We start from the raw sequence: 21,719 nt of genomic DNA on the forward strand, positions 1-21,719 counted from the left end.
ACACCGAAAACTGGCCTCCCTCACCGGCTCCGCGCTCGTGCCCAAGGCGCTGAGCTCCCGCGTCGCGACGAGCGCGTCGTTCCGCGCGCCCGCGGCCACGCCCGGGCCCGCGAGCAGAGGCGCGCTCCAGGTCGTCGCGGCGTCGAAGAAGAAGGACGTGCGCCTGACGATCACGCTGGAGTGCACGGAGCAGAAGGAGTCCGGGGTCGCGGGGATGTCTCGTTACATGACTCAGAAGGTGCGCGCGCGGGTCGTCCATCGCGTCGCGTCGCGCGTCGCGCGGATAAGCCGGCGTCGCGTCGCATTTCGGACGCGCGGAAAACCCTACGCCCTCGAGGGCTTTGGTTCCCTCAGCGTGGTCCGTGGGGGGAAGGGGGGGACCTCTCGCGCGGAAGCCCGACGTCGCTTCCTTCCCCCCCGCGCGCGCCGCCGGCGTCCCCGCCCGCCTCCCTCGTTCTCGCGTCCGCTCCGCCCCTCGACCCCCTCGACCGTTCGCTGACGCCCCGCCCCCCCCCTCCGCTTCGAATCATTCGATCGACAGAACCGACGGAACACGTCCGGGCGCCTGGAGCTCATGAAGTACAACCCGTACCTCCGCAAACACACGCTGCACCGCGAGCTGAAGAAGTAAACGCGACGCGACGCTAGAGAGGGACGACTGACACGTGGGGAGGGTTCAGTCGCGAGCGCCGGCGCGCGCGGAGTGGAGTGGAGTGGAGTGGAGTGGAGTGGAGCGGGTGGCGGCGACCGAGGGGCCTCGGCGCCGCCGCGCGATTTGATTGCGTTGGCATGTCGGAAGGGCGCGGCTCGATATTGTAACGGCACGTACCGATAGATAAACCGCCGCGGTCGTTCGTCGCGACACTCCGAGAACCGCGCGCGACCTCGTCGGTTCGCGGGCGAGGCGCGGTCGATCGACGTCGACGTCGAGTCGCGTTCGCTTCACCTCAGTCTCTCGAGTGATATATACAACCGCGCGCTGACCGCCGTTCCATCCGGGCTCCGCCGTTCGAACGCGTGCATCCTCCCTCGCGAGCGTCCCGCGACGTGAAACCCCCACCGCACCGCACCGCCGCCCGAGCTCACGCCTCACCGAATCGGCACGCCGTCGTCCTAGACGCTCACGCAGTTCCCCACGTCGCAGCCTTCTCCTGTCGCAAGATCTCTTTGCTCTCCTCCATGTCCCACCCCTCGATCGTGATGCCCATGTTCGCCGCCGTTCCCGCGACGACGCGCATCGCGGACTCCACCTTGTGCGCGTTGAGATCGGGCATCTTGATCTTGGCGATTTCCTGCGAGAAGAAGGGTAAGAAGAACGACGCACACGTCAGCGAACGAACGGGCGCGGGCGCGCGCGCGGAAAATAAAAACGATTCGCTCCCGGGTCGACGACGCAGCATTCGCCGCGCACGCACCTCGAGTTGGTCCCTGGTGATGGAGCCAACCTTCTCGAGCTGCGCGGAACCCTTCGCGACGCCGGCAGCCTTCTTCAGGAGCACCGACGCGGGCGGGGTCTTCAGCACGAACGTGAAGGACTTATCCTGCGACGTCGAGGGGCGCGAGGGAAACGGATAAGGTCAGGCGGGCGCGGGTGGGCGCGCGTTTGTCGCGACGAGACGCCGGCGGCGTCGGCGACGGACGCGGGGGCGAGCGAACGTCGGCGCGCGCGCGAGGCGAGCGCACCTCGAAGACGGTGATCTCGACGGGGATGATCGTGCCGGCCTGGTCCTGGGTGCGCGCGTTGTATTCCTTGCAGAACATCATGATGTTCACACCCTGAGACGGAGGGGTGGGGGGGGAGACGAGGATGAATCGTGGGTCGTCAGCGCGAGCGTCGACGCGTTGAGGGTTTAGGGCTGGGCTCTCGGTGACGCGCGGATTCGACGCGCGCGGGGTCGTTCGCGGCTCTGAACTCGCGCGTTCGCGGCGTCGCGGCGTCGTGAGACCCCCACGCGAACGCCCCGCGGCTTCAGAGTCGCGAACGGCCGCTCGCGCGCGTCGTCAGACGCGTCGCCGCGCGCGGCGACGGAGCTGAGAAATCCGCGCGACGCCCGCGAGGGTGGCGTCCGGGAGAGATTTCGCCGCGACCGAACCGAGCCGCGCGCGCGCACCTTCGCACCGAGCGCGGGACCGATGGGAGGCGCGGGGTTCGCCTTCCCCGCCTCGATCGCGAGCTTGATGTACCCCGCGATCTTCGCCGCCATGGTCGTCACGCAGCGAGAGCCGCCGCGCCTGGACCCGGGCGCGGGCGCGAGCGCGGACACGCTGAGCCTCTGCCCGTCGATTTGCTTCCCGAAACCCGCGCCGGTGAACGAGGAGGACAGCGACGCCGGCGCCGCGGCCGCGCGCGGCGAAGCGCGCGCGCGCTTCACCCCGACGGGGGCGACGCCCGCCATGGTCACACCGCCAATCATGGCAGCCATCGTGAGTGGTGTGGAGGAGTCGTGCGCTGCGTGCGCGCGTCGACCGATGTGCCGGCGAGTCGCGGCATTATTTCACCCTTCCGCAACGTCAGCAGTGCAGCGCCGTGCGTGATGAGCTGCTGTGAGAGGCGTTCTGTTCGCACCGCGCTTTCAAAAGTTTCTATTTCACACCCGGACGCGCTCGGCGCTAGAGCCCGTCTACCGCCATCACATCATCACATCTCCCCGTTCGCCTGCATCTCGCGCAGCGTCCGCACCGCCGCCGCCATCGGGTCCGGCGGCCGCCGCTTCGCGCTCAGCGCGCCGCTCTCGCGCAGAAACGCGAGCGACGTCGCGGGCACCGCCGTCGTCGCCGAGCCGAACGGAAGCCGCGCGCCGTGCGACGCCAACGACGGCGTCCGCGCCGCCCACGCGGGCTGCGGCGCTCTGCTGCCAGCTGTACTACCCCTGTTCGCGTCTTCTCTGCTTCCGCCGCTTCTAGAGCTACCTCTCTGCGTCCGCGTCATCGTCCACGTCTTCCCGTCCGGAAGCGTCGTGCGCGTGCCGTGGACGCCGTCGACGACGACGTCGCGCGCGCGTCGGTCGACGGCGGACGACGGCAGGTTCGGATACCGCGGGTCGGCGCGTATCAACGCCGCGGCTTGTTTGACGGTCACGCCCATGGGGAGCTCTGGGACGCCGCCGCCTTCGTTCATCGTGACCGTGTTCATGAGCCACGTCACGGATTCGCGTAACGCTCTCCCCTCGCGCGTTTTTATCGGGTCCTCCGCGTGCTCCTGCCCCGGCCAGTTCAGACCGTGCCCCTCTTTGCGAAGCTCCTCGAGCTCCTTCACGAAGTGCCACGTGTCTTTGTCGTTCATGACGCGCTTCGCGCTCTCTAACCGCGCCTTCGCGTGATGAATGCCCAGGCTCCTTCGATGGATCCGCGCCATCTCTCGTTCTCTCTCGTCGCGCGACTCCTCCCCCTTCATGCGTCGCAAAACGTTCTGGTGCGAACGCTCGCAGCTCTCCGCGAGCCCCGCGCACGACAGCTTCGGAATGAACAGCCCGCATCGGTGTCGCTTCGTTCGGTACGCGCGGTCGCCCGCTCTCATCACGTGCGCGCGCCCGCCCTCGCTCGGCGTCAGCCCCGCGGCGGCGACCTGCCGCGGCGTCAACGCGTAATGCGCTCGCGGTTTACCGACGGCGGTGAGCACGCCGCAGACGTGACCAAACTTCGATTTCGTGACGTGCGCGACGTGCGCGATCGCGCGGAGGTACTCTCCGTACGTCAAGATGTCGCTCCCGGGGGCGCGGCACCGGGCGAATATGATGTCCACGCTCGCGGGGGTCACGTCGTCCGAGAGCACGCCGGCTTCGCCGAGGAGTTTTCTGAACGTCTTTTGCGTGAGCCCAGCGCGATGGTTCGTCGCTAACCGTCGCTCCCCGTACGTTTTATCCGCCTCTTTCTCCTCGTCGAGCTTCTTCGCCGCGAGCGTCGCTTCCACGGACGCGCGGTGCGTGCGCATCTGAATCTCCTCGCGTTGGAGCGTCTCCGGGGTCTTCGTCGCGTCCTCCGCCGCGATTCTCCGCTCGCGCGCCGCCGCCGCGCGCGCGACGAACGCCGCCGCGGACGCCGGCCGATCGTCCCCTCCCCCTCCTCCCTCCTCCTCCGCCGCCGCCGCTTCCTTCTTCGTCCCAGCGCCGAACGCGTTGGATTTCCGCACGTCGATGAACCGCGGCGGCATCGCGTAATTCTCGTCGAATGCCCTCGCGACGCCGTCCGGCTTCCTCGCGCCCCCCGGGATGTTCTTCCTCTCCACCAGAGCCTCCGCGGTCACCGCCGCGCCCCCAGCCTCGACGAGCGCTCTCGTGTGCGCGTGCTCGTCCGCGTGGAAGCGCGAGCAGTCCGTCTCCGGCGGCTTCTGGTTCACCGGGCCGTCGTACGGCTCGTGCCTCTCCCGGCACGTCATCACGTCCGCGTCAATCAGCGACTGCTGCCACGTCGCGCGCAGTCGGCTCTCGCGACGCTCCGCCGCGCGCTTCGACAGACCGAAGCAGCTGAACTCGTAGAATCGAGCGCGCAGGACGGAGTGGTCTTCGTAGACTTTCAACGCGCGGCGCGGCGGGAGCGTCAGGTCGACGTGTTTGGGCGTCTTCTTGAGCGCGTGCAGCGCCTCGGTGATTCTCACGACGTCGTCCCTCGTCGCCTTCGCCGCGCCTTCGCCGCCGGCGCCGGCGCCGCCGGCGAGTCCCAAGGACACGCACGCGCCCGCGACGCACGCGCCGGCGGCGACGGACGTCAACCCCTCGAACGCGCCCACGTCCGCGAGAATGAGCGGAACATCGGAGATCGCCGCCGGCGTCCGCGCGCGGATCACCCTCTCCGCGGTCTTCGCGTCCGCGACCGTCGCCGCGAGCGGCGTCCTCCGTTTAAACGTCCCGCACGGGTCCATCCTCGCCATCCCGGGCGCGGGCGGGAGCGGCGCGCCGTCCGCGTCCGAGGGAGGCATCTCGAGCCCATCCGCCGAGGACGACGCGCCGCCTCTCTCTACCTCTCGTCCCGGAGCGAGCGCGGCGACGGACTGCGCGGGACCGATCGACAACTTGGCGCGTTTCACCGTCTCGATCGCATCCGCCGCCGTCATCCCCTTTTGCGCGGCGACGTACCCAAACGCGCGCGCGAACGTCTCGAACGTCAGCCGTCGCTCGCCGCACGGCGTCGCGAGCGCGAACGCGACCTCCTCCGCGCCCACCTCGAAGTCGACGTCGAACACGTCCGCGTTGCGCGCGAACCGCGTCCACCGCTGAGGGTCGTTCCATACAAAGCGATGTCGGGGTGGAGTTCATAGGCGTCAGTTGGAGTTGAAAGGCGTCGAGGTGTGTCGGGATTGAAAGCGAGGGGTGGGCGGAGAGAAACGCTGGGAAAAGTCCTTAAGAAACGGCGTTCACCACGCCAACGCGATCGTATGGGGACCAGTGTGAGATAGAACGCGCCTGAACGTCCATCAGGCCCGGGTGCGGCGGCGCGGACGCGGCGAAGCCGGCTTCCTCGCCCGCGGCGCAGTACCGCTCGAAGACGCGCCGCATCGCCGCGACGTCGCTCGGCCGCTTATCGCGCCCGGTCAGCCGCACGGGCGCCGCGAACGTCCGCCGGCGCTCGCGAAGCGCGGGCGTGAAGCGCAGGATCGACCGCAGGTGCTTCCCGCAGTCGAGCAGCGTGACGTGTCCCGGGAACTGGTCGTGCGGGATCAACTCGCCGCACCGCCGGTTCAGGCGCTCCAGCCGCGCGCGGACGAACACCGCCGCGGTGTTCAGCGACAGGTGGTCGAACGCGCCAGCCTGGCCGAGGAGGAGCACGAGCGCGGACGCGGGGAGGACGCCGGCGTGGCCGTCGTCGTGGCACCGGAACGCCTCGCGGAGGGATTCCAACGCCTCGAGTTTGGGAACGACGCCCGCGCCGTCGCCGTCGCCGTCGCCGTCGCCGTCGCCCGCCGTCGCGCCGCCGCGTATCGAGTGCGCCCTGGAGCTCAGGCCCGTGTCGTCCAGGTCGTCGCGCTGGTCGAAGAACTCGTACTTGAAGCACTCGTCCGGGTCGAACGACGCGTCCGCGCCTTTGCTCGCGCCAAAGTCCTCCGCGGTCATGACCCCCGGGAACGAATCCGGCGCCGGCGGCGGCGCCGCGTGCATCGCCTTCGCGGCGACCTCGCCGAAGGACAACCCCCTGGACGTCGCCGTCCACGCGAGCGCGGCGACGAAATCCGGCGCGAACCGCAGCCCGTAGTCGCCGTCCTCGGTCGCGCCGCGCGCGCGCGCGAACACGACGCCCGCGCCCGCGGCGCTGAGAGGGAGTTTCTTCCCGGGGCCCGGCGCCGCGTCGGCGGGGTCGTCGAGGAGGCCGCACGCGTCGAGGACGTCGCACCACTCCGACATGCCCAGGAGCCGCTCCTCGGGGGACGCGCCGTCGTCGTCCTCCGCGTCGTCGTCGTCGTCGGATAAGGTGTCGGACGACAGCAAAGTGTCGGACGCGCCGTTCTCTTTCCCTCGCGTCGTCGTCCGACCGAACAACGCCGTCGTCGTCGTCGCCGTCGCCGTCGCGCGCGCGGCGGCGGCGTCGAAGGTGGCGCGCAGCGTCGCGTTCTCCAAAAACTCCGGCGCGGTCGGCGCCGCGTCGCCGTCGGCCGCGGTCCCGAGCGCGCCGGACGCGCGCTTCGTCTCCACCGCGCGCCGCAGCTCTTCGAACGCGGCGAACGTCAGCCCGCCGACGCGCGTCGCCGCGGGCGATCCGAGCACCGCGGCGATCAATCTTCCAGCGCGCTCGGCGTCGCACGCGCTCAGGACGCCGACGTCGCACAGCGCGAGGACGACGCGTCCGGAAGGAATCACATCGCGCGCCGGCGTGTCCACGGCGTAGTGCTCGAACGCCGCGCGCGCGCTCGCGTCCGGACGCGGCGTTGCTGTCGTCGCGACGGCGGCGGGATCGTCGTCTTCGGGGGTACGCGCACAGCTGTCGCGTGCGTGCCGAGTCGTCGCGGGTTCGTCGGCGGATTCGCCGCGGCGCGACGCGGGCGCCGCGCGGGTCGAGAGGTCCGGCGGTCGGCGTATCTTCGACGACGCGAACGTGACGTGCGACGACGCGAGCACGGCCTCGTTGCCTCTGCGGACGCGGGGAGGGAGGGGCGCGCGGGGACGGACGAAGACGATGAGTCGCGAGCGGCGGTGCCGAGACAACGACGCGACGCGATGAGATTATTTTTTCTTCGGGCGCGAGGGGAAGGAGGACGCGCGCGACGCGAGGCGTGAACGGCGACGGAAACGCGCGCGCACCGTCGGTTATCTCGCAAGACGTACTCCATGACGTCGTCGCGGGGACGAACGCCGGGGCGCGAGCGCGACAGCGCGCGGTGTGGTCGGCGGACTCGTTATGGCGCGAGCTAAATAAAGAGTCTCACGGTGAGCTGGCTGTGGTCGGTCGTTTTTTTGGGCCTGGTCCGCTGGTATGTCTTCTGGCACCCGTTCAAATGCGGGGCAGAACGAGCCGCGATGGCGGGCGGCGAAGCCCCGACGCCGCGGCGATCTCCGCGCAATGCGAATAAACGCAAGAGCACGGAGTCCGCGCCGGGATCCGCGTCCCAGAAGGAAGGATCCGTCGGCGGAGGTGACCGCCTTCCCGCATCGCGCCGTCGCGTCGTGAAAAAACCTGATCGATCGATCGATCGCGCGACGACGCCTCTCTGACGCATCCATCCGTCCGTCCGTCCGTCGCCCTCGTCCCCCCTCCGCAGGCGACACCGGGATGATGAGCCCTCCCGCGTCGAAACCCCCGGGCTCCGCGCGGAAACGACGCAGCGCGAGCGCGGCGTCCGAGCCGCCGTCGTCGCAGCCGCCGTCGTCGCAGCCGCCGTCGTCGCAGCCCCCCGCGCAGACGCCGTCGCGCGCGCAAAAGACGCCCGGGAAGACGCCCGCGAAGACGCCCGGCGCGGGCGTCACCCCTGGTGGCGCGCAGATCGACGCGTCCCCGCTCCCTCTGTTCTCCCCGCCCGGGACGCAGAGAACCTCTCTGCGCGGGACCGGGGAGACGCCGGGGCGAACGGGGCGGACCCCGAGCTCGTACCGCGGGACGCCGATGAGCGGAGGACGGAACGACCTCCGAGGCGGAGGCGGGCAGTTCGTCAGACGCGGCAGCGCGACGCCGTCCGCGGGGATGCCGGGGGGCCCCGGCGAGACCCCGACCGGGACGCAAACCGACGCGTTCGTGTATCCCTCCCCGCAGGTCATGTCCCCCGGCGCGGGGAACATCAACCCGGAGGGAGACGCGACTGAGACGTACGTGTGGGGGACGCTCGTAAACGTGCAAGATGTCCGGCAGCGGTTCCGACGATTCGTGGAGCACTTCGAGCTCGCGTCGAGGGAGGGCACGTCGCACTACGACGCGAAACTCCGCGAGTGCTTCGAGAAGGAGGACTTCCAGCTCGACCTGGACTGCAAGCATCTGCACGCGTACGACCCGCACCTGTACAAGCTGCTGGTGGCGTACCCGCAAGAGATGATTCCCATCTTCGACGTCGTCGCCAACGAGCACTTCGTGGAGCGCATCTTACCCGACGGCGAAGACGAGGAGTTCCAGAGGTTCCAGGTCAGGACGTACAACTTACAGGAGACGAAGCCGATGCGCGACTTAAACCCGAGCGACATCGACAAGCTCGTCGCGGTGCGAGGGATGGTGACGCGGTGCAGCGCCATCATCCCCGACTTAAAGATGGCGTTTTTCAAGTGCTCGTCGTGCGGCGCGTCCCCCCCGGAGATGACGTACGTCGACCGCGGGCGCGTGAACGAGCCCCCGATGAAATGCCCCGGCTGCGACGCGCTCGGGACCGCGACGCTGATCCACAACCGGTGCATATTCGCGAACAAGCAGCAGGTCAAGATGCAGGAGACCCCGGACGCGATCCCCGAGGGCGAGACCCCGAACACGGTGTCCATGTGCGTCTTCGACTCCCTCGTCGACGAGGCCAAGCCAGGGGATCGCGTGGAGATCACGGGCGTGTACAGAGCCGTGCCGATACGCGTCGCGCCGACGCAGCGGGTCTTGAAGGCGGTGTACAAGACGTACCTGGACGTGATACACATACGCAAGGACACGACGGCGCGGATAAAAAACACCGCGGCGAGGGAAGACGAGGAGGACAGGGCGCGGCACGAGCGCGACGGCGTCGCCGTCGCGGGGGATCGATGGAACGACGACGACGCCAACAATCTCGGCGGGCTGCGACCGGACAGCTCCAAGGGCCCGAACGCGGAGGCGGAGTTCACCCCGGAGAGAATCGCGGCGCTCGAGGAGATCGGTAAGCGGGAGGACGTCTACGAGCGACTCGTCTCGTCGCTCGCGCCGTCCATCTGGGAGATGGAGGAGGTGAAGAAAGGGCTCCTGTGCCAGCTCTTCGGCGCGACGCACAAGACGCTGACGGGCTCGGCCGCGGGGTCGCGCGTCCGAGGCGACATCAACGTCATCCTCGTTGGCGACCCGGGGGTATCGAAGTCGCAGCTGCTGACGTACGTGAACAAGGTTGCGCCGCGTGGAATCTACACCTCCGGCCGAGGCTCCTCCGCCGTCGGTCTCACCGCGTACGTCACGCGGGATCCAGAGACGAAAGACTTCGTGCTCGAGTCCGGCGCGCTCGTGCTGAGTGACCGCGGGATATGCTGCATCGACGAGTTCGATAAGATGTCCGAGGGCGCGAGGTCGACGCTGCACGAGGTGATGGAACAGCAGACGGTGTCCATCGCCAAGGCGGGGATCATCGCGGTGTTGAACGCGCGCACCTCCGTGCTCGCGTCCGCGAACCCGATCGGATCGCGGTATAACCCGAACATGTCCGTCGTGGAGAACATCGACCTCCCTCCCACGCTCCTATCGCGGTTCGACCTGATTTTCCTCGTGCTGGACAAGCCGAACGTGGAGACGGATAAGCGACTCGCCGCGCATCTCATCAGCCTGCACTTCGAGAAGCCGCCGGAGAAGGTCACGGGCGCGTTGGACGCGGCGACGCTGACGGAGTACATCTCGTACGCGCGGTCCAAGTACCACCCGGTGCTCTCCGACGAGGCCGCGGAGTACCTCGTGGAGGGGTACGTCGACATGCGGCGGCTGGGCGTCGGCGGCGGACGGAAGGTGATCACCGCGACGCCGAGGCAGTTGGAGAGCAGCATTCGTCTCGCGGAGAGCCTCGCGAGGATGCGGCTGTCGAACGTCGTCGAGAAGCGCGACTCCACGGAGGCGCTGCGGCTGATGCGCGCGGCGATGCAGCAGGCGGCGTGGGATCCGAAGACGGGGCAGATCGACATGGATAAGATCTTGACCGGGCACAGCGCGAGCGACCGGCGGCAACGCGGCGCCGTCGCGGAGGGCATCGCAGAGATTTTGTCCGAGACGGCTGCGGGCCGCGCGCGGCTCGCGGAGCTCGTCGTGAAGCTGAAGGAGCGGAACTCGCAGTTCGAGATGAGCGTGCAGGAGGCGAGGGACGCGGCGATGTTGCTCGTGGAGCAGGACCGGGCGACGATCAAGGGGGACGTGGTGAGCGCGTTGTGATGAACGGTAGGATGAATTGATGAGACGAACGATTCGCTCTCATCGCTCATCGCTCTTTCGTTCATCAGAATGATGAAGATCCCGCGCCAAATTACAAATCTCGTTTCCGGGAAACGTACTCGACGTTTCGCGCGATTTCAGACTGTTCGCCGTAGGATTTCCGAGTACAGTACGTCCAATCAGCTTTTTTCACGGCTGGAAAGTGCTCATCTCGTCGAGGATCTCGTTTCCTGCGGAAGAAAACCCGAGATTCGCGCGACGGCTACGCCACTCTCGCAGGCACGCACCGCGCGCCTCGACGACACACACGCACGCTCGAGCGGGAGTTTGTAACGCCGCATCGAACACGAGAAACGCGCTCCGTTTCTTTCACACGTAAACGCGGAAGATGTTCGCCGCGACCGCTTTCTCCGGCGTCCTCCCCGTGGGCGTCCGGGCGTCGAATGGAAGCCGCGCGCGCGTCCGCGCGAGAGCGACCGTCGCCGCGCCCGCGGGCTCCAGCTTCGGCTCGTTCGCGGGCATGAGGCGCACGTCCGCGGTCGACGTCATCGGCGCGAGCACTTACCGCGGGAAGACGTTCGAGTCCACGGTCGCGAGGCAGACCCTAGCGGGTCGCGGTCGCGGACGCGGAAAGCTCACGACGACCGCGATGTTCGAGGTGCGTCTTTCTTCGAACATCACGCCGCCCTACCTCGCGGCATCGCGTCGTTTCCTTCCCACGCGATCGTCGCTCGCGCCCGCTCGCGCGCGCGATCGTTCGCGAACACCGCGAAGGATATGATCGCGCGCGTCTCGGCGCGGATCGCGGTCGCGGCCGCGGCCGCGCGCGCGTTCCCCTCGCGCGGGATTCCGCGAAATCATCAGCTCGGGTGACGTCGCTCGCGCTCCGACGCCGACGGCGACAAACTGACCTTCTCTTCCCTTCGCCCCGCGCCCGCCCTCGTCGCAGCGCTTCACGGAGAAGGCCATCAAGGTCGTGATGCTCGCGCAGGAGGAGGCCCGCCGACTCGGCCACAACTTCGTCGGCACCGAGCAGGTGCGATCGCGCCCGTCGCGCCGCGCCGCGCGCGCGTGTCCGCGCGGATCTCGCGCGCCCCCATCCAGCTCGTCTTCTTTCGCCTAGGTCAAAGGTTCGATGGATCGATGGATGAAATCCGGCGTCGGCGCGCCCCGAACGCGATCCACTGACGCGCCCCCTCGCCCCCTCGCCCCGCAGATCATGCTCGGCCTCATCGGCGAAGGCACCGGTATCGCCGCGAAGGTCCTCAAGTCCATGGGTGCGTCTCGCGCGACGGCTCCCCCTCTCCCCGCGCGTTCCCCCGCCCGTCGACCTTATCCGCTCCGCCGCGCTTTGCGCCGACGAATGCGCGCCGCGAGATCCGAACCGATGTCCTCCGCCCCCCCGATCCTGACCGATATTTTCGACGATATTCTCGCCGCAGGCATCTCGCTCAAGGAAGCGCGCATCGAGGTCGAGAAGATCATCGGCCGCGGCAGCGGCTTCGTCGCCGTGGAGATTCCGTTCACCCCGCGCGCCAAGCGCGTCTTGGAGCTCGCGCTGGAGGAGGCGCGTCAGCTCGGACACAACTACATCGGCACCGAGCACCTGCTCCTCGGTCTCCTTCGCGAGGGCGAGGGCGTCGCGGCGAGAGTGCTCGAGAATCTCGACGCGGACCCGTCCAAGATTCGCTCGCAGGTGATTCGCATGGTGGGCGAGTCGCAGGAGGCTGTCGGCGCGGCGCCCGGCGCGGGGGGCGCGGCGGGGGGATCCAAAACCCCGACGCTCGAGGAGTTCGGGTCGGACCTCACGAAGCAAGCGGAGGAGGCGAAGCTCGACCCGTGCATCGGGCGCGTCACCGAGATGACGCGCGTGACGCAGATTCTCGGGCGACGCACGAAGAACAACCCGTGCCTCATCGGCGAACCGGGCGTCGGGAAGTCCTCCATCGCGGAGGGCCTCGCGCAAAAGATCGCCGCCAACGACGTCCCGGAGACGCTCGAGGGGAAGCGGATGATGACCCTGGACATGGGCCTCCTCGTCGCGGGCACGAAGTACCGCGGTGAGTTCGAGGAGAGGCTCAAGAAGCTCATGGACGAGGTCAAGGCGGACGACGATATCATCCTCTTCATCGACGAGGTGCACACGCTCATCGGCGCCGGCGCCGCGGAGGGCGCCATCGACGCGGCGAACATCCTCAAGCCCGCGCTCGCGCGCGGCGAGCTGCAGTGCATCGGCGCGACGACGATCGACGAGTACAGGAAGCACATCGAGAAGGATCCCGCGCTCGAGCGTCGTTTCCAGCCCGTGCAGGTGCCGGAGCCGACGGTGGATGAGGCGATTCAGATTCTGCAAGGGCTCCAGGAGCGGTACGAGCTCCACCACAAGCTCAAGTACACGGACGAGGCCATCGTCGCCGCGGCGAAGTTTGCGCACCAGTACATCTCCGACCGCTTCCTTCCGGACAAGGCGATCGATCTCATCGACGAGGCGGGCTCGCGCGTTCGCCTCGAGAACGCCGCGCTCCCGGAGGAGGCGAAGGAGCTCGACAAGGAGCTCAAGGCGTTGCTCAAGGAGAAGGACACCGCTATCCGCGGGCAAGACTTCGAAGCCGCGGGCGCGCTCCGCGACAAGGAGGTGGAGCTCAAGACGGAGATCCAGAAGATCACGCAGGCGAAGCAGGAGGAGAACAAGGCTGCCGTCGAGGCTGGCGGCGGCGACTCGGGCCCGACGGTGAAGGAGTCTGACATCTCCAAGATCGTCGCCGCGTGGACGGGCATCCCGGTTGACAAGGTGTCCTCGGACGAGGGCTCTCAGCTCATGAACATGGAGGAGACGCTCCACTCGAGGCTCATCGGTCAGGAGGAGGCGGTCGTCGCGTGCTCGCGCGCCATCAGACGCGCGCGCACGGGGCTCAAGAACCCGAACCGCCCGGTCGCGTCGTTCATCTTCTCCGGCCCCACCGGCGTCGGCAAGTCTGAGCTCGCCAAGTCCATCTCGCAGTTTTATTTCGGCAGCGAGGACGCGATGGTTCGCCTCGACATGTCCGAGTTTATGGAGCGCCACACGGTGTCCAAGCTCATCGGTTCCCCGCCCGGTTACGTCGGGTACTCCGAGGGCGGTCAGCTCACGGAGGCGGTTCGCAGGCGCCCGTACACGCTCGTGCTCTTTGACGAGATTGAAAAGGCGCACCCGGACGTCTTCAACATGATGCTTCAAATTCTCGAGGACGGTCGGCTGACCGACTCCAAGGGACGCGTCGTCGACTTCAAGAACACGCTGATCATCATGACCTCGAACGTCGGGTCGTCCGTCATCGAGAAGGGCGGCGGCGGGCTCGGGTTCCAGCTCAACGACGACGCGGAGGACACGTCGTACCAACGCATCAAGACGCTCGTGAACGAGGAGCTGAAGAATTACTTCCGCCCCGAGTTCCTCAACCGTCTCGACGAGATCATCGTCTTCCGTCAGCTGAACAAGAACGAAGTGAGAGAGATCGCGGCGATCATGCTCGAGCAGGTGTTCAAGCGCTTGAAGGAGAAGGACATCACCCTGGACGTCACCGACCGATTCAAGGACAGGCTCGTGGACGAGGGGTTCAACCCGACGTACGGCGCGCGGCCGCTGCGACGCGCGGTGATGAGGCTTCTGGAGGATAACCTCGCGGAGAAGATGCTCAACGGTGACATCGGCGAAGGGAGCTCGTGCATCATGGACGTGAACGCCGCGGGCGAGATCACCGTGCTGACGGGCGACGGCGTGACGCTCAACGCCGGCGCCGTCCGCGGCGAGTCGGGCATCGCGTAAATCGAATTCGATTCGTTTCATCGCGAGCGCGCAGCCGCGATGTAGGTGTATTCTACTAAAGGAGAGAGACGAGACGGTTCGTTCCGAATCGCGGAGGCGGAGAACGCGAACGGGCGCATGTGCCGGCGGCGATTCAGATTCGCGGCGTGCGCGCGTTCCGAGGATGGCGATCGGAACGGACGGAGGGCGACGGAGACGGCGACGAGAATAGGGAGGGATCCGCGGGGGGCGGATCCATCCGAACGACTCGAAAACGATTTGTTGGAACGGAAACGTAACGGGGGTGTGTACATGATCACGGCGAAGTAGAGCAACGGGCGCCGCAGAGCACGTGTGATGGAGAATTTTCTTTCTTGAAATATGAAAAAACAGCATGCTCATCGACGACGACGCGATCCGAGCGCGCTTGCTCGCGCCGGATCGTTTTCTTCTCGTTTTTCTCGTCCCGTCCCGAGAATTTTGGCACCTCCCGCGCCGAAAACGAGCGCCGCGATCTGACGCGCGAGCGCGTCAAACCTCGTCGCGCGAGCCGCGCGCGCGCTGCGAAGCGACGAACATCTTCCGAGGACCGCGCTCGAGATCGCCGGCGCGTCGCGATGGCGTCCGCGCGCGTCCGTAGCTGAGACGAGAGCCGCATCTTCGGAAGAGGGCACCCCCCGTCCCGCGGTTTTGAACGTCCGGTCGTCCGATGCCGTTCGAGATCGAGAGCGTGGACGCGTCCGAGTTCGCCGCGCTCGACGCGATGATGCGCGCGGTGGAGGCGAAGCAGGCGTCGTCGTCCGGGAACGCGAACGCGACGCACGGCGCGAACGCTCACGCGCACGCGCGCGCGGGAGGAGGACAACAGCACCAGCCGCGCGCGCCGCACCCGCACCATCCGTCGCCTCACGCGTGTCATCATCACGGGCCCGGGCCGTCGCCGCCGTGGCAACAGCAGCAGCGCCCGCGGAGCCGCGACGGCGGCGGGCCTTCCGGACCGCCGCCGTGTTCGGCGACGGCGACGGCGCCGCCGCCGCGGCCCGGCGACCGCGCCGCGCTCCCCCTCTTCGCGAACGCTCCCCCGGGTGGTCCCGCGTCGTCGAACCCGTCGTTCACGCGCGTCGACGCCGCCAACTACGACAAGGTGCGCGCCGGCCCGATGCCGCCGCCGCCGAGAAACGCGCTCGTCGAGCTGCACCTGGAGAAGAACGTCCGACGCGTGTCGATTCACACCCCGCGCGGGTTCGACGAGCTCGTCGTCGCCGCCATCAAACGCGTCCCCGGGCGAGAGTACGACGCGGCGACTCGGCGGTGGAACTTCCCGGAGAGTCACCTGAAAGACGCCGCCGCGGCGTTGAAGTCCGCGCCGGGGGTGTGCATCGAGGTCGTGATGCCCGTGCCGATCGTGCAGCGGGCGCTCGCGGTGATGACGCAGCTCGAACGCGCGGCGGCGGCGGCGGCGGCGACCTTGGACGGCGGCGGCGACCTCGGCGACCTCGGCGTCGAGGCCGCGTACGAGCGCATCCCGGAGACCTTGCGGGACGCGATGTTCCCGTTCCAGCGCGAGGGCGTCAAGTTCGGCCTCGCACGTGGCGGCCGCGTCCTCATCGGCGATCAGATGGGCCTCGGGAAGACGATCCAAGCGCTCGCGCTCGTGTCGTGCTACCCCGAAGACTGGCCGTGCTTGGTCCTCGTCCCGACGTCGCTGCGGGACGCGTGGGAGTCCGCGCTGAGACGGTGGCTCGGCGTCCGCCCGTCGCTGATCGCCGCGGTCGCGAGCGGCGCGGATGGGAACAAGATCAACGGCGCCGCGTTCGCGATCGTTCCCTATTCGCTCGTCGGAAAGCTCGGGGAGAAGCTCGCGAGGAAGAAGTACCAAATCGTCGTGTGCGACGAGTCGCACTTTCTGAAGGACGGCAAGGCGCAGCGCACCAAGGCGGTCGTGCCGCTGATCAAGGCCGCGCGACGGGCCATCTGCCTGACCGGGACGCCCGCGCTGTCGCGGCCGATCGAGCTCTACACGCAGTTGGAGGCGCTGCGACCGAACGTGTTCACGAAGTTCAACGAGTTCGCGCAGCGGTACTGCAGCGGCTCTCGGTTCGGGTGGCAAGGATGCACGAACGCGGACGAGCTCTTCGGCGTGATATCCCGGCTCGTCATGGTGCGAAGGCTGAAGAAGGACGTCCTCACGCAGCTCCCGCCGAAGACGCGCGAGCAGGTGTTTTTGCCTCTTCCGAAGAGCGAAGCTCTGAGCGAAGTCAAAGCGATTCGCGAACGCCTGAACGACATCAAAGAGAGCAACCGCGACGAAGGCGTGATGCACGGAGGCGAGGCCGCCGGCAGCGGCGCCCCGGGGCGCACGCTCGAAGAAAAGCGCCTCATGAACCAGCTCTACGTCGCGTCCGCGAAGGCGAAGATTGGACCGGTGCAGGAGTATCTCGAGACGTTGATCGACGGCGGCGCGGATAAATTTTTGTTCTTCGCGCACCACGCCGAACTTCTCGACGCCGCGGCGGCGACGCTGAAGAAGCGGAAGATACAGCACATCCGCATCGACGGCTCCACGCCATCGACCGCGCGAGGGAAGCTCGTGGAGACGTTCCAGACCGTGGACGCGGTGCGCGTCGCGGTGCTCTCGATCAAAGCCGCGGGGGTCGGCCTCACGCTCACCGCCGCGAGCGCGGTCATCTTCGGCGAGCTCTCGTGGACGCCCGGGGAGATCGTCCAGGCGGAAGACCGCGCGCACCGCATCGGGCAAGTCAACAGCGTGTCCGTGCAGTTTCTGTGCGCGCGGAACACCGTGGACGACATCATGTGGGGCAGCGTCCAGAATAAGCTCGAAAATTTGGGGCAAGTTTTGGACGGCACGAGCGGCGACTGCCTCGACTTGGCCAACGGCAAGGACGGGAGAGGCGGGTTCGCGACCGGCAACGGCGCCGCGAAGACGCCCGCGAGCGCGCCGAAGCCGCCGAAGCGGACGTACGGCGACCGCTCCCCCGGGGGCGGGCCGCTCGCGCGGATGACAAATGATTCGAACACTCCGAGAGCGCAGAGCACCTTGGACGCGTTCGTCAAATCCGCGTCCAAAGAGAAAGAGAAGCCGTCGTCGCGGTCGCCGTCGCGGTCGCAGCCGCGGGCGTCGCAGGGTGGGTGGCAGATGCCGCAGCTGCCGTCTCAGGACGGCGAGGTCTGGGAGCCGTGGCCGCCGCCGGAGACGAAACGCCCTCGGACGGACGGTTAAGCGAAGGCGCCGCCGTCGAGAAGAGAGAGGTTCGAATTTCTTTTGGCGCTCGCTGATCTTTTTTTATTACACCGGTCGCTCTCGGAGAGCGACCGCGCTACTAGATAGTTCATAGATAGGTTCCACGAACGACCAGGTTAAACCGAAACCGCATCGTATCATCGGAACGACTTGTTCGCGAGGTTCGGCCGCGGCTGTTCGCCGTCGCCCAAGACAGCCTTTCTCGGATCCTTCATGAATTGATTCTCCGCCTCCTCCGAGTGATACACGCACGACACCTCCGGCGACTTGTCCAAGTCCCCCACGAACGCGAACGTGTTCATCCCGCGCTTGCAGTCCTTCTCCATCGTCTCGTCCACGAGCTGGTTCCTCTCCAGCACGTTCCAGTTGCTCCGCCGCAACACGCACCCGGGCTTCACCTCCGGCTGCGCGACGTACATGTTGAACGGGTTGAGCGACAAGAACACGCGTTGGTCGAACACCATCGCGGACGCGCCGTTCGCCATGCACACCTCGCTGGACGGGGTCTGGCGGTCTAAGATGTCGCGCGACGCGACGTTCGAGGGCTCGAGGTTCACGGACGTGTCGAACGCGACGCCCGCGCCCATGCCCACGACGAACGCGCCCGCGATGAGGAAGTTGGTGACGGCGTTGTTGCCGCCGCCGCCTCCGCCGTCGCCGCCCTGGCCGAGGCCGCGCCCGCCGCCGGGGGGCGCGCCGCGCGCGGACTCCCACGGCCCGCCGCCGCCGCGCTGCGACGGCGGGGCGTAGTCGTAGTCGTACTCCGTGGGCGCGCGGTACCGGTCTCGCTCCGCCCCGGGAGGGCCGCGGGCGGGATTCCACTCGCCCTCGGAGGCGTCGTCGGGGCCCCCCGCCGGCGGGGCCGCGCGCGCGCGGACGCGATGCCGCGAGGTGGAAGCGCGCGGGGCGCTCGCGCGCCGCTGCCCGAGGGCGAGCGACGAGCACGCGTGGAGGAAGGTGGCGCATGAAGACGCCATCTCGATCGACGCGCGAGGCGCCCGCGAGAATGCGACGTCGACGTCGCGTCGACCGTCTTGGTTTTTCCTAAAAAGCTTCGAACGTTCCCCGCGCCGTCACATCGATCGACGCCGAGATGCTGTCGTTCCTGGGCCGGGGCAAGCCCTCGGACCCGCCCCCCGAGCCCTCCCCCGCGCCGGACCCCCCACCCGCGAGCTCCGCGCCGCCGCCGCCGTCCGCGCCCCCGGACTTCTCCGACGCCAAGGCGGTGACGATCGAGCTCGTCGCCGAGCTGGAGGGCCACGACGATCGCGTCTGGGGGATGCAGTGGGAGCCGCGAGGGCGATGCCTCGCGTCGACGTCCTCGGACAAGACGTGCCGGCTGTGGTCGCAGAGCGCGGCCGCGGGAGGGAACTGGGTCACCGTCGCGGAGCTCGAGGGCGTGCACAATCGGACCGTGCGGCAGGTGTCGTGGTCGCCGTGCGGTGCGCGCGCGCGCGCGCGTCGTCGTCGTCGTCGCTTACCCTAAATCTGATCCGATACGATCGCGCGCCTCCGTCCGTCCCGACCCTTCTCGTTCGAGGCCTCTCGTCTGACCCACCCTCGCCCCCTCCCTTCACCCTATCCGCGACCACCCAGGTCGGCTCCTCGCGACCGCGTCGTTCGACGCCTCGACCGCGGTCTGGACGCAGAGCGGCGGCGACTGGGAGTGCGTCGCCGTCGTCGAGGGCCACGAGAACGAGGTCAAGTCCTGCGCGTGGTCGCCGAGCGGCACGCTGCTCGCCACCTGCGGGCGAGATAAGTCCGTGTGGATCTGGGAGCTGCAGCCGGGGAACGACTTCGAGTGCGTCGCGGTGCTTAACGGCCACTCCCAGGACGTTAAATGCGTGACGTGGCACCCCACGGAGGACGTGCTCGTGTCGACGTCGTACGACGACACGATCAAAATTTGGACGGAAGACCCGGACGGAGACGACTGGTCGTGCTCGAAGACGCTCTCGAAGGAGGACGGCGGGCACGAGAGCACGGTATGGTGCGCGTCGTTCGAGCCGGGGGGGGCGCACAGGGTGGTGACGTGCTCGGACGATCGAACGATCGCGGTGTGGAACGCGGCGGGTGCGCGCGCGCGCGTTTCGTCGTCGTCGCTCGCTCGCTTCGAAGACGTCGCTTCGTTTTCGCGCTTCGCTTCTTCTCGCGGCCGCTCGCTTCGCATCGCTTCGTTCGTTGCTGGTCAGACGGTCGAGTCGAGCGCGCTCCACATGCGCTCGGGTCAACATAACTGCCAGCGAAAGTAACCTGGGGCTTGGCAGCCCCGTGGGCTAAATTGCAACTGCCGCGCCACTCTCCGTGGGCGCTTCAGATCTTTGCCCACGACATACATTTCAACGCGCTCGACGCTCGACGCTCCCGTCCGCTCTACCTTCCCCTTCTTCCCTCCTTCTCACCCCTCCTTCGCTCCCCACGGCCCCTTCTCTCCTCTCTCCAGGTCCACGAGGCGCGGACCTCTCCATCGCGTGCAAGTTCCCCTGCGGGCACGACCGCCCGGTGTTGAACGTGCACTGGGGCCGCAACGGCTTGATCGCCGCCGCGGGGGGCGACAACAGCGTGCGGGTCTACGCCGCGATGAAGAGCGATGGGAGCCACGGGAGTGGACGCGCGTGGGCGGAAGTCGGCGCGATAGGCGAGCATCACGAGGACGGGCACTTGGACGACGTGAACACCGTGGCGTGGCACCCGACGGACCCGACGTGCCTGGCGTCGTGCTCGGACGACGGGCTCATAAAAATTTGGAAGGTCACCCCGGCGGAGGAGTAAACGTTTACGTTTTGTAGTCTAAAAAACCATCACCGTAGTACGAAGAGACTGATGAATCGAACAGCGAGCGCATCCGTCGCTCGACCGATCAACCGATCGTCGACCCCAGCACGTACGCCGCCTTCCCGATCAACCGATCGTCGACCCCAGCACGTACGCCGCCTTCCCGATCGAGTCCACGGAGAAGGCGCACCGCCACGTCCCCCCGTGCGCCGCCGTCGCGCCGAACGCGTCGAACGGATGCCGCCCGTCGCCGTCCTCCCTCCGGCCCCACTCCGGCCGCGCGGACGACCCCTCGTGCCCCAAGTCGTGCAGCAGCAGCGCACACATCATGTCTCTCGTCTCCTCGACGTCGAACGCGCGCAGCGGCGCGAAGTGCTTCTGCCCTTCCAGCCCGCGCTTGACGGCGTCCACGTGGAGCATGCTCTGAGGGTCGAGGGTCCGTACGAAGCGACGTCGGGGTGGAGTTCAAAGGCGTCAGACTTGGCGTTGAAAGGCGTCGAGGTGTGTCGGGATTGAAAGCGAGGGGTGCGCGGAGAGATGCGCCGGGAGAGAAAGTCCTTAAGAAACGGCGTTCACCACGCCGACGCGGTCGTACGGGGACCGGCGTGAGGAGAACGCGCCTTGGTGCGACTCGCCGGCGCCACGTTGGCGCTGACGCAGTGGCCGTCGTCGCGCGCGACGATCGCCCTCCAGTTCTGAAGCGTCTTCGCGAGCGCGTAGTTGGGGCCCTGAAGCACGAGGTGCCCGTCGTGGACGTGCACGTCCTCGTGCATCTCCGCGGACGCGTCGTCCACCTCCGCGTCTTCGTCGATGACTCGAAGCTTCTTCTCCCGCTTCGCCGGCGGTCGGCAGTTCGGCTTGAAGCCCCCGGTGAAAAGCCACAGCGGCTGGTGCCACCACGTCCAGTTCTCTCGCTCGTGCCTCGCCTTGCTGTCGTCCCACGCGCTCTTGGGGATCGGGAACGCGGTCCCGGGGGAGGTCAAGTACGCCAGCGCGGTGTCCGGTCGCTTGTCGAGGACCGCTGCGGCGACGGCGTCCGACGCGAGGGACGCGCGCACGTGCGCCTCGCCGTCCAAGTACGCGTAACTGCCAATCACGAGTCGTTTTTTAGGCTCCAAGGCGCAGAGCCACGCCGCGAGCGCGGGCGCGTCCGCGATGAGGTCGGCGCCCGCGCGTCCTTCGTCCCACGCCTCCCGCCAGCTGGCGGCTTTCGACTCGTCGAACCGAAGGTCCGCCTCCCACGGCTTGGGCTTAATCGGAAACAGCAGCGTCCCGCCGCACTCGGACGCGGTCGCGATCGCGGCGGCGGACTTGATCCCGGCCTCGCCTCGCGCGACACACGCCACGGTCGCGCCGCGCTCGAGCAGCGGGATCAGCGGGCACAGCTCGGAGGTGCCGCCGAGGAGG

General features: G+C 67.9%; 8 protein-coding genes across 8 annotated transcripts; 5 read left to right on the forward strand and 3 right to left on the reverse strand.

The window, feature by feature from the left end:
- Window positions 1-139: 139 nt before the first annotated feature.
- MICPUCDRAFT_22690 (uncharacterized protein) lies at window positions 140-631 on the forward strand (the record flags this gene model as incomplete). The annotated part of the gene is made up of 2 exons (XM_003063610.1): window positions 140-238; window positions 542-631. Coding segments are annotated over 2 exons (189 nt in total), but the record flags the coding sequence as incomplete, so codon positions are not given.
- A 312-nt stretch (window positions 632-943) lies between these two features.
- Window positions 944-2,337, reverse strand: MICPUCDRAFT_29915 (uncharacterized protein). Its single transcript, XM_003063782.1, has 4 exons — window positions 2,112-2,337; window positions 1,684-1,776; window positions 1,416-1,541; window positions 944-1,292 (listed from the first exon to the last, which is right to left on the reverse strand). Exons 1-4 carry the CDS (start codon window positions 2,202-2,204, stop codon window positions 1,122-1,124), a joined length of 483 nt encoding a protein of 160 aa, XP_003063828.1. The 5' UTR covers window positions 2,205-2,337; the 3' UTR covers window positions 944-1,121.
- A 301-nt stretch (window positions 2,338-2,638) lies between these two features.
- Window positions 2,639-4,375, reverse strand: MICPUCDRAFT_65858 (uncharacterized protein; the record flags this gene model as incomplete). The annotated part of the gene is made up of 1 exon (XM_003063783.1): window positions 2,639-4,375. The coding sequence occupies one exon, from the start codon at window positions 4,373-4,375 to the stop codon at window positions 2,639-2,641; it is 1,737 nt and encodes a 578-aa protein (XP_003063829.1).
- A 1,674-nt stretch (window positions 4,376-6,049) lies between these two features.
- MICPUCDRAFT_36602 (uncharacterized protein) lies at window positions 6,050-10,532 on the forward strand. The gene is made up of 3 exons (XM_003063611.1): window positions 6,050-6,198; window positions 8,079-9,120; window positions 9,211-10,532. Exons 2-3 carry the CDS (start codon window positions 8,107-8,109, stop codon window positions 10,489-10,491), a joined length of 2,295 nt encoding a protein of 764 aa, XP_003063657.1. The 5' UTR covers window positions 6,050-6,198; window positions 8,079-8,106; the 3' UTR covers window positions 10,492-10,532.
- A 608-nt stretch (window positions 10,533-11,140) lies between these two features.
- Window positions 11,141-14,296, forward strand: MICPUCDRAFT_44966 (uncharacterized protein; the record flags this gene model as incomplete). The annotated part of the gene is made up of 4 exons (XM_003063612.1): window positions 11,141-11,149; window positions 11,441-11,527; window positions 11,708-11,768; window positions 11,934-14,296. 4 exons carry the CDS (start codon window positions 11,141-11,143, stop codon window positions 14,294-14,296), a joined length of 2,520 nt encoding a protein of 839 aa, XP_003063658.1.
- Window positions 14,297-15,518: 1,222 nt separating this feature from the next.
- MICPUCDRAFT_1244 (uncharacterized protein) lies at window positions 15,519-17,132 on the forward strand (the record flags this gene model as incomplete). Its single annotated transcript, XM_003063613.1, has 2 exons — window positions 15,519-16,589; window positions 16,650-17,132. Coding segments are annotated over 2 exons (1,554 nt in total), but the record flags the coding sequence as incomplete, so codon positions are not given.
- Window positions 17,133-17,560: 428 nt separating this feature from the next.
- MICPUCDRAFT_29924 (uncharacterized protein) lies at window positions 17,561-18,498 on the reverse strand. Its single transcript, XM_003063784.1, has one exon. The coding sequence runs from the start codon at window positions 18,122-18,124 to the stop codon at window positions 17,675-17,677; it is 450 nt and encodes a 149-aa protein (XP_003063830.1). The 5' UTR covers window positions 18,125-18,498; the 3' UTR covers window positions 17,561-17,674.
- Window positions 18,499-18,630: 132 nt separating this feature from the next.
- MICPUCDRAFT_53532 (uncharacterized protein) lies at window positions 18,631-21,271 on the forward strand (the record flags this gene model as incomplete). The annotated part of the gene is made up of 4 exons (XM_003063614.1): window positions 18,631-18,979; window positions 19,134-19,763; window positions 19,981-20,735; window positions 20,933-21,271. 3 exons carry the CDS (start codon window positions 18,631-18,633, stop codon window positions 20,307-20,309), a joined length of 1,308 nt encoding a protein of 435 aa, XP_003063660.1. The 3' UTR covers window positions 20,310-20,735; window positions 20,933-21,271.
- Between the last annotated feature and the right edge of the window lie 448 nt (window positions 21,272-21,719).

The sequence above is a fragment of the Micromonas pusilla genome, assembly GCF_000151265.4.
Source record: "Micromonas pusilla CCMP1545 genomic scaffold MICPUCscaffold_15, whole genome shotgun sequence".
NCBI classification, from domain to species: Eukaryota; Viridiplantae; Chlorophyta; class Mamiellophyceae; order Mamiellales; family Mamiellaceae; genus Micromonas; species Micromonas pusilla.